Source organism: Pyrus communis, chromosome 7 (genome assembly GCF_963583255.1).
Source record: "Pyrus communis chromosome 7, drPyrComm1.1, whole genome shotgun sequence".
Taxonomy (NCBI): Eukaryota; Viridiplantae; Streptophyta; class Magnoliopsida; order Rosales; family Rosaceae; genus Pyrus; species Pyrus communis.
Genome location: NC_084809.1, coordinates 11,569,212 through 11,580,806, shown reverse-complemented (window position 1 = coordinate 11,580,806; position 11,595 = coordinate 11,569,212). Strand labels below are relative to the sequence as shown.

At 37.7% G+C, this 11,595-nt stretch overlaps 1 protein-coding gene across 1 annotated transcript; it reads left to right on the top strand.

Moving 5' to 3' along the window:
- Positions 1-9,222: 9,222 nt before the first annotated feature.
- Positions 9,223-11,364, top strand: LOC137740052 (sm-like protein LSM1B). The gene is made up of 5 exons (XM_068479841.1): positions 9,223-9,425; positions 9,815-9,883; positions 9,974-10,089; positions 10,176-10,238; positions 11,170-11,364. The coding sequence occupies exons 1-5, from the start codon at positions 9,365-9,367 to the stop codon at positions 11,245-11,247; spliced, it is 387 nt and encodes a 128-aa protein (XP_068335942.1). The 5' UTR covers positions 9,223-9,364; the 3' UTR covers positions 11,248-11,364.
- The last annotated feature ends 231 nt before the right edge of the window (positions 11,365-11,595 follow it).

Here is an 11,595-nt window from a genome sequence, read left to right as displayed (position 1 = left end):
AAACTATAGGATAATATACACTAAATTAGGGGAGTGTTTGAACATAAAACACAGTAGATTGAAGAGAAAATATCTCTACCACCAAAGTAATTCACTACCTACTATTTAGCTGTAACTTTTTGCATGGATGAATTATAACAAATTCCATATCATAAATCAATTTTTGGGACATAAATCACAATATTCAAATAATAAATCAGGCAACATCAAAAGACTTATTTTTAAAATGTCCCTTATAAATTTACTTATTATACTCTAACTATGAAACCAAATATACTGATATTTTGCCAGCATTTCGAGCAACTCATCAACCTGGAATTCCACCTAAAGAAGAAGGGGCCACGGTAGGTGTTGAATCTTTTATTGGTACATGGACATTGTATGAACTGACAGTTTTACTAGTCTTGATCGTTACAAAGGTCGATGCCACCACAAAGAGTATGTTGTTAGAGAAGAAAATCAATTTATTGCTTATGTAGCTTTGAAACTCAATTTTAATCCTACTTTACCCTCTGAAACAAAAATATCACTATTTGCCACACTTTGGTGAGTTTTTGTCAATTCCATCAAGTTGGGTTTTAATATCTTGATGTAACAACCCGTTCCGAATTTTACGGCTCTATTCATTTTAAAAGAGTGAATTGACGAAAATACCCTAGAGGCGAGATTGTTGACTTTCGTTAACCATCTTTTCATAATGTGTACGAACTACTATTTTACCGTATTCTCAAAGTACTCGATGGTACGAATGCATAGTGCAAACGAAATTGAAATCGGAGTTACGAGAGAAGTTTTATGGAATTACGAATCTGAAAAACACTTTTGTAAAAATTCCTATTTTATATTTTATATATTTTTCATAATTATTATATTATTATTTAATTATTTTAATAATTCTAGTAGGATATTTTTAAATATTTTATTAATTTTTCTGGCCCACGAGGCCCACACCTCACCCAAACTCTCATCTCCTATTCGCCACGTGTCCTCCTTCTCTACCTCTCAAATTCCTCTCTTTGCGTAGTAGCTCGCTCATCTCTCTGTTAGCTCACTCTCTCTCATCTCCCGCCATTCATATGTGAAACCCAGTGAACGCCGATGACCACCACCACCATGTCGTCGTTACTCCGGCAAGCACCACCGCAAAGCCCACCTGACAACCTACGTCATAAACCCTGAACCCTGGACTAGACACTCTCTATCTCTCATTTCTCTGCATAGTGGCACTACCATTGTTCAAGATTCTTCCTCGACGATTTCTCACCATCCCCGGTGAAGCTAAACTTTGAAAACCCCCAAATGCTCCTTAGATTTTGTTTTGGAGTATGATTAGGATGTTTTTGAGATGTTTTAGTTTTGTTTCGAATCAGAGATAACTCGAAGAAAACTTCCTTAGTTTTCTGGCGAGGAACCCGACCTTTGCAGGCTTTTTCCGGCCGATCTCGACCTCGGCTCAACCTCATCTTGGTATACTCTTGTTCCTGATCTCCTAAGCTTCATTTTGACTTTTATTTCATTGAAAATAGTTAAGAATCGAGTTCAAACGGAGCTCGGGAATCTTCCTGGCTAAACTCGGCCCAGTTCCTGCTTTCTCCTTCTTCGGGTCCGGCTAACCCGCGAGCCTAAATGGTAAAGGTAGGTTCAAAAAACCGAAAACTAAAAAAATCGAAAACCGAACCGAACCAAACGAAAAATCAAACCCAAAAAAAAATTGAACCAAATCTAGTTGGTTCGGTTCTATTTTTGAGTTTCAAAAACCAAACCAAACCAAAATGTTGTAAAAAACGACGTCGTTTTATATTTAGTACTAAAAACGGCATGTCGTTCTGAAAGTTTGTATTCGTATTGGTCAACGACGTCGTTTAGTGACTTCAATCTGAAATCCTAAAGCTAAACATCGATCCCTCATTCCCTCACCCCATATCTGATATTCTCTCTTTCCCAGCCTCCACCGCTTTGCGATCCTTGATCCCTCTGTCTATCTATGTTTGGAGCTGGACCCTCTCATTCCTTCATTCCCTCATCCTCTCATTCCCTCATGTCTGATCCCTCTGTCTGTTAGTGACTTTAATCTGAAACCCTAAAGCTAAACATATATCCCTCATTCATTCCCTCATCCCCCCTATCTAGACCATTTCATCTCCTTCCCAGCCTCCGTCGTTCCACGATCCCTGATCCCTCTGTCTGTCTGTGTCTGGACCATCTCATCTCCCTCTATCTGTCCGAGTCTCGACCCACGACTTCGTTTGCAAGGTTAGTCTCATGGTAATTTCTCTCATGTTCTACAGATTTTCTTTTCAATTTCATGGGTTTTGCAAATTTTATTTTCAATTTCATGGGTCATGCAGATTTTCTTTTCAATTTCATGGGTTTTGCAGATTTTATTTTCAATTTCATGGGTTTTGCATACTTGTGGTGTGTTGATATTTTGCTTTATCTCAATTTCCAGTACCATCTGAAAAACTAGCGAATCCTGAATACCCAATAAAGCACAGGTTGTGATGCATTTTCATTGGGACAGTGCGAGATTTTTAAACCTAAATTTTGGCGCAAGATGTGTGCTTGTATAAAATAATTGTTAGAAACAAGGTACAATCTAAGTGTGTGTGGATGAAGGATGTTTGTTGTGCTTTATTCCTTTGTATTGTAGGTGCAAGATTTGTGCTTGTCATTCTAGATCTAAGTGCAGTTTGTATTGCAGGTGTGCTACCCAATTATTCTTGGCAAACAACAAATTAGTTTTAGATGCTTTTGCAGTTTAGTGATGACCGCACCGTGTCAATGTTCACAGTTCAATCATTACTCATTCAAAACATGTCCTCCAAACCAGTCTAAAAAGGTTAAGATCGTAAGAACCGAAAATCGGGAGTCTGAATTTGAATGCTATTGAAGAAGAAGGGAAAAAAAAAAAAAACAAAAACAAAACAAAACGAACCGAAAAAAACCAAAAAAAAAATTGAAACAAACCAAAATTTTGGTTCGGTTTTGGTTTTGGCAAAAAAGCAAACCGTTTCTAACCACACCCAGCCCTACTAAACGGGGCAACCCGACCCGAGAAAAAAAGCCCAGATTCACGACCTAGGATCTGGCCCATCCCATTTCCTAATTGGTGGAATATTCTCAGAATATTCCTTGTGTTGACTTTTTTTGAAATTTTCTCGGAAACCCTTCAAAGCTAATTTCGACGTCCCGAGTCCGTTTTTAACATCCATTTAGTGAAATTCCAAAGATTTAACGTAGTTGACTGGCTTGGCGTCTCGGCTGGCTTTTTGGGGTTGATTGTTGACTTTTCATTGACTTTTACAAAAATTGTGCAGGACCCTTCTTAACGTATTTCGACGCCCTGATCCCAAATCCACCCTCTGCTTTTCCAAATTTAATCATTTTAGTTGAGTTTTACTAATAGGTCCCAATATTATGCTTAGATGCGATTACTATTGGAGACTCCGGCTTTCTTAGCTCGAAATGATGTGACATGGCAAGTATTTGTGAGCAGGTCTTTTCTTTTTATATAGTGTATATATATATATATATATATATATATATTTAGTTTCCACATAAATATTTAATAATGAATTCTCTACGTGATTGCCATAATTAGTTTAATGTTTATAAGAAAGGTTATTGTCACATCCCGGCCCGAACGGGACCACTTCCCGGACCCAACTCCACCGTAGCACGATATTGTCCGCTTTGGGCCTCGACCACGCCCTCACAGTTTTGTTTCTGGGAACTCACACGAGAACTTCTCAATGGGTCACCCATCCTGGGAGTGCTCGCGTGCGCTACTCACTTAACTTCGGAGTTCCCATGGAACCCGAAGCCAGTGAACTCCCAAAAGGACTCGTGCTAGGTAGGGATGGGAATATATATACAATGATCACTCCCCTGGGCGATGTGGGATGTCACAATCCACCCCCCTTAAGGGCCCGACGTCCTCGTTGGCACACCACGACCAAGGTTAGGCTCTGATACCAAATTGTTTATATATTTAATAATGAATACTCTACATGATTGCCATAATTAGTTTAATGTTTATAAGAAATGTTCTTGTCACATCTTGACCCCGGCGGAACCACTTCCCGGGTCCGACTCCACTGTAGCATGATATTATCCGCTTTGGGCCCCGACCACGCCCTCATGGTTTCGTTTATGAGAACTCACACGAGAACTTCCCAATGGGTCACCCATCCTGGGAGTGCTCACGTGCGCTACTCGCTTAACTTCGGAGTTTCCATGGAACCCGAAACCAGTGAGCTCCCGAAAGGCCTCCTGCTAGGTAGGGATGGGAATATAGATACAATGATCACTTCCCTGGGTGATGTGGGATGTCACAATCCACCCCCCTTAGGGGCCCGACGTCCTCGTTGGCACACCACGACCAGGGTTAGGCTCTGATACCAAATTGTTACATCCCAGCCCGGGGGGGACCACTTCCCGGGCCCGACTCCACCGTAGCACGATATTGTCCGCTTTGGGCCCCGACCACGCCCTCACGATTTTATTTCTGGGAACTCACACGAGAACTTCCCAATGGGTCACCCATCCTGGGAGTGCTCTCGTGCGCTACTCGCTTAACTTCGGAGTTCCCATGGAACCCGAAGCCAGTGAGCTCCTAAAAGGCCTCGTGCTAGGTAGGGATGGGAATATACATACAAGGATCACTCCCATGGGCGATGTGGGATGTCACAGTTCTAATGTTAAGAACTATGAAATTATTTTGAATCCTGCTGAATGCACATGTATGCGTACTATTATGGGATGCTTTAATTATATTTGCGGTCATCAATAGTGTTATGGTTGACTAGAATTATCGATTACCATTATATGATCAGAATTATATTATATGTTCATCGTGTGCTACACTGGTGTTTGTACTCGCCTAGGCCAGGACCAGGCTGCACATGTATGTTCACGTCACACCGTACGTTCACTTTGTCATATAGGCAATTAGGACTTGTATGCGATGCACATAGCACAAGTCTTCACGTGATTGTAGTACTAGAGCGTAAACCATTATTACACCTAATCATGTTCACATCAGAATATCTCTGCATGAACTCGTGTGTCAGCATATGTCGATCAATTTGATATTCGTTTATGCGAGTTGTTGTGAATACCAAATTATTATGTGTTTATTCATGAGATATTGTAAAATGTTGTATGCTTGTGATTTTACGGTTTACGGTAAGTATTTTCATACTATATGTAGTATGTATATTTTGGAAATTATACTTGTTTTACGGTGAGGGCTTATTATGTTTTCGAAAAGGTTTTTACAAAGCTTTATTTTTAGGCCCACTCACCTTTTTTTTCGCCCATCCAGGTTTTAGTAGTTGAGCTTTCATGTCGACAAGGATTCTTAGTAAGTCTTGGTATTGGAGATTACCTTCGATGGTATATTTCTCATTCTACTTTTACTGTACTTTACTTATGCTCTGACATCACGTGTGAAATGAGTTCCTTCCCGCTTATAAGCGCACTCTTACATTTAGGCACTTTTAGGTTTAAATTTATTCACATTTTCCACCTCACTACACTGATGTGATATAAACTAACACACAAATTAAACCCTTTTTAGACAATTGTAGTATACGTAAGTAGGGATCGTTCTAGACCGAGGATTAGAAATGATACTAATCAACACAAATTAGACTTAAAAACACAAAACTAGACTCTAATGACTCAAAACTAACCAGACTGACTCAAAACAGCGCAAAACAAACAAATTGACTCAAAACAGGAACTAAAGGGTGATTTGGATGAATTCTAGACTTAACTTGACTCAAAATACTAACAGGGGACATGTTTGAACGAATTTTAAAACTAAACTAACATGACACAATGGCAGGGGGTTTGGTTTGGACGAAATTTAAAACTAAAACTAAGTAACTTGCAGAAAACAAACTAATTGATACTAAATTGAGGTGAGCGAATTGGCTGAAAGGCTAGCTACAGGGTCCTTCTCCACACATGACACATATGCAACACAAATCGATCTCCAATTACTATTCCTATAAACCATGAATGACAATGCCCCAAGTTAACCATGAACTACACAAATTAATCATCAGATTTTCCTAAATTCATTGAATTGGACTCAACGACGCAATCAAATTATTCTTATCAAGTTCCCTATATGAACTGCATGATAGAGATACATATAAAAAATTATTAAGTTCTATGAAAATCATAAGCATTGACATGGCATTCGTAACTCTGAAAAGCATGATACTCATGCTAGGAATTTACTTAACACAATCATGACTAGTGATTTCCACTACTTATAAATATAAGCTCATAACTATTAGGTGAAATTCCCTTATATTTTAGCATCAACTTCATGCATGCAAACTAAGTGGGCCTCCTTAATCAACATACAAGAATAAGTTATCAATCAAACAAATAAGTAAATTGCATTCACGATTTATGAAACAATAACTGGATGTAATCAATTCATATCACACATATGTTCATGGCTTTGAATTCACCTCTAGCTAAAACGAAATTATTTCTACATGTCTATCATAACTAAATAAAAACAATCTAAATTAAACATTGAAATCAAGTAAGGAAAGAAAGAACTCTGAGACACTCCAGCAATGGCAGATTCGGCTCCTCATCCAAATGGCAGAATTGGCTCATCCTCTCATTCCAAAGATGCGACACACTTATGTTTATTTCTCTATATTTTTCTCTTTAAAACTCTCCCCAAAGCTGCGGCACAATGATTTCTATATATGCAGACTCACGGCACCAATCCTTGGAAGACAAGGATAGGGCACAACACAATTCTAGGAGAAAAGGAATTAAATTGTTTTCATGATTTCAAGACTTCTAGAATCAGATATGCATTGTTAAAACATGATAAGGACTCCTGAATTCAGATAAAAATGATTTAGAATAGGCTAAGGGCTCCTTTTTGCAGCTGAAGATAAGTTTAGAAAATGTTGGATTAAATAGGATAATGTTTGGATAATATGAGATAAGATAAGATAAGACTGGATAAGATATGATAAGGTTGAATAAGATCTCCTTGTTTTTAGCTGATTACTTGTCTTCCAAGCCTTAATTTAATTCTTCCAGATTTGTAGCACATGTTTAGCATCATTTGTCACCAAAAACGTCCATCCATTATGCTTCATACACATGCTATCCAGTCCAAGTCCAAAACTACTCCAAATTGCTCCTTTTGACCATTTATTGTCATATTCACCAATTGAACCTAGAATAATACGAAAATAAACTAAATCACTATAATAAATGGAAATTAACTAAGTAAATGCAAAGAAATAAGATAACAAAGTCACATAAATATGCTCCTATCATACACTTTATGGCTTCGTCACCTTCTTGGTGTTGGCCAGCACAACTCGATTCGGAGTCCAAATGAACATTTCGGATTATGGTGTGTCACTGACATGGAAAGAATCTTACTGATCTCGCATCTATTGAGCAAAAGAGACAAGGGTATTTTTGTCAAATTGTCAAGTCTCCATGTCAGCATATTCAATCTTTAACTTGACGGAATTAACAAAATTACACCAAAATAAAGCGAATCTTGAGTTTTAAGATGTAAAGTAATAATATTTTGGCTTTTTAGCCAAAATAGTCTCTGAGATTTACATAACTCCTCACTTTGGTCCCTAAGATTTGAAATCAATACAAGCGGTCCCTGAGATTGTCCACCATTAATCATTTTGGTCATTCCGTGAATAGTCATGTTAAAAAAAGATTAAAATGACAAAATTACCCTCAATTTAATAAACAATAGACCAAAATGATTTGATAAAAATTGAGGGTACTTTTATCATTTTTTTTAATTTAATGGAGATTTTTCATGGAATGACTAAAATGATTGATGGTGGACAAAGTCAGGGACCAATTCTATCGATTTTAAATCTCAAAGGCCAAAATAACAATTTATACAAATCTCATGAACCATTTTAAATAAAAAGCCAAATTTTTTTGTTTCAAATAGTAAAGTGGACTTGAAGTTCGGTTGAAAGTAGGGGTGGGCACTAGAAACTAAAAACCGAAACCGAAACACGAATCAAATCGAACCTCACCGAACACTTCAGTTTTGCGGTTTGAAACTGAACCACATTGTAGGAAATGATTTGGTTTTGGTTTTGATTTTTGAAAACTGCATCGAAACCGAAACTGCATTTCATGTTTTAATTAGTTATTTGTTAGACTTAATACATTTAATATGTACATGTTATAATAATGATTATTTTTTCCAAGTTATATCCCTCATCAAGTTTGGCATCTCAATGTTTCTTTACAGGAAAAGAGAAAAAATTTATTACCAGTAAAAGCAACTAAGAACCCTAATTTTCAATTTACAGCCTATATAATAGACTAATCAGAAATGCAAATGAAAACTCAAAAAGAAACAATGATCATCAAATAAGAGTAGTCACACAAAGAAAGATACAAACACCTCCATTTGGGTGCTTTTTCTTGCTCACAGAGTCTATCATTTATGCAATTAGCTAGCTAGAGTAAAGAAAAGAATTCTCGTGTGGGCAGGTTAATTAATGTATTGTGTGGAAAATGAGACTGTGTTATGTGTAGATAAATATTATATTGTATATTTTTTCTCAAAAATCAAATCGAAACCGTTTGAAATCGTACCGAACCGAACCAAAAGATTTAGTTTCATTTCAATTTGGTTTCAAAACCGCACCGAACCACACCGTAAAAAAATTACAATTTCAATTGTGATTTTACTCAAAATCGCATCGAATCAAACCGTGTCTACCCTAGTTGAATGGCCATCTCAAAAAATAAGCCAAACCCAAAATAAAAACCAACAGGGGAATTACCAACACATTCCTAATACAGGTTGCCTAACTTCCATCCCACCACCATGTCACTCTCCAAAGTCCAAACCCTAGACTTGTGATTCTCCCCTAACAAATAAAATCACCCTTTGCCTCAATTACTCTGCATTTTCTCGCACTTCCCTCGAACCCCTTCTCTTTTTCTCAGCTCAATCCCCCCTCTCAAAATTTTCCGGGCCGACTGGATCTGAGTATTTTTTATTAAAACTCTATCCAGTCCCACCAATCCGGAAGAGAGGCCTCCAATCCTCTGACTCTCCTCAAATTCTAAGGTTTTTGGATCTGAAAAGGCTAGGATTTTCTTGCTCAGTTCGTTAAAGTTTCGGTCTTTTGTTCGAATTTCTGGTTCTCGGATTAGGAGTCGTTATTTTGGGGGAAAATTGAAGGGTTTTGGGGAGGCATCGGAGAAAAGGCTCAGCTGCCAATGCCATTGTTGGTTTGGAAATTGGTGAATTTTTCGGTGATTTTTGAGAAACCGAAAAAGTTTGAGTTTTTGAAGTTGAGAAGAAGCATCAATGTCTTGGGCAGGCCCAGAAGATGTCTACCTTTCCACTTCTCTTGCTAGCTACCTTGACAGTATGCTTTCCCTCTCTCTGATTTATACTTTTCTTCTGGGGTTATAATTTTTTATTAGTTGTATGAAGTTAATGGTAATTCTTTCTAGTTTCTAGTTGGTTTTACTAATTGTGATCTGACATGGTTGAAAGATTTGTTCTTTGACCATTTGGGTTTTTCTTCTGGTATTTGTTGCTTAAATTCAGATTGGTTTACAGGTAGGGTCCTGCTGAATAATTGTTTTCTTGTATTGAAGTTTAGCTGTTTGAGTATTCCTTTAAATCCCGGTTTCACTGTCGATTTTGAGTTGAGTACTAGTGAAAAGATTCTGGAGTTTAGCAATGGTGGGTCAACCAATCATTTTTTCACTGTCAAGGTGTGGTGATCTAATGCTGTTATTCATGTTGCAGAGAAGCTTCTTGTGCTGCTCCGTGATGGTCGAAAACTTTTGGGGATACTTCGGTCTTTTGATCAATTCGGTACTAACATTATCTTCTCTGTTGTTTGAGGCCAAATTATACTGTAACTTTAATGAAGATTCTGAAGTAATAGTTATTTCTGATTTGTAGCCAATGCCGTTCTCGAGGGTGCATGTGAGAGAGTCATTGTTGGGGATCTTTACTGTGATATCCCCTTGGGTCTTTACGTCATCCGTGGGGAGAATGTTGTTCTAATTGGCGAGCTGGTATGGTACATTATTAGTTGCTTTGTCATCTATAACTCAAAATATGCATCATTGAATAATGTTTATATCTGCACTTGATGTTTTAGGATTCGGAAAGGGAGGAACTTCCACCACACATGACTCGTGTTTCAGCTGCAGAAATTAAAAGGGTAAGTGTTGCCAGCTCGATAATCTTTATAAACGGTGTGTTGATATAAACTACCTCACTCTCTTCCTTTTTCCTTATTATCTGTATTGGTCTTCAATTGTTCAAGTTTATAGCTCTAGTGTTAAGGTATGTTTATGAAGTTGGAAAGCTGTATGGTTTTAAAACACTGGTTTTGACATAGATATTAAGAAGATTTGAGACTAAAATCCTCGATGGAAATTAGTAGGTGAATGGTGCAGTTTTGAAGCAAATAGTTGAGCACATTTAGGAAAGGACTTATGGGATGATTGAACCACTCGATTTAGTTACGCCTTAAGCATTATGTTCTGAAGGTACGCATACTATGAGAGGCGGGTTGGTGCCACTTGTTCTATCTTTATTAAAGTACACATAAAAAGCAAAGATCATGCACGTGCAGAAGTATGAGTGGAATCTCCAACTGTGCTAGAGCAGGGCTTGGTGACTATCACCCCAAATATTTTTGGTGAAGAGTTTCCGTTGGTAGGTGGAATTCTAAAGACCATTGAGGTCTTATCCCTTTTTTTCAAAATGATTTTTGGAAAAATGTTTCCCGCTTTCCTTTTTTTCGTTAATGTATATGGAATCACTAATTGTTTCTAGTTCAACCAAAACTGGGGTCAAGTAAATTTTTGAACATAGAGGCCGGCTTTCTTGAACGGGTTGGTTCTCGCGTGAGTCTGAATTAGGGGGGCTTTCCTGATGGTGGGGCACAGCAACTGTGGCTTAATTTCTCTCAAGATTATATGTAAATTGAAAGACTGTCTTTTCGTTTTCGGTTGACATCTTTGTCAGTTTTTTTCTGACAGTGTTTTTGTGATTTTTGGGTCTGCTTTGTTTGTTATATTTGGACGCAGTTTGCTTTATTACTTTAACGGAAACCTGTATTGATGATTAGCTTTGTAATTATGCAGGCACAGAAAGCAGAAAGAGAAGCTTCTGATCTTAAAGGTACAATGAGAAAAAGAATGGAGTTCCTTGATATGGATTAAACGAGTCGCTTGCCCGTCCGCAAATATTATAGCGGCTGCTATTCATTCTCTTCTTCTTCCTGTAGTTGGCCGATGTTCATAGATGGTAGATGTCAAATCTTCGAAAATTAGAATTTCAATGAAACAGTAGTTTAAATTTCTTTCCGTAATATTTGGCTGAATTAGTAGAAGTGTCCCTTTGCTTTAAAAGCTTCATTTTTTTTGTGTATTCAAAAGTTCTAGGGAACCCTGATAGTTTGTTCATAGACCTTTTGACGAAATAAAGAACATCAAAGAAGTATACTGGACAGCAGGAATATTTGTCTGTTGAGATTGCTCGTGTTTTCGGCCTGGACCCTTTACAGATTG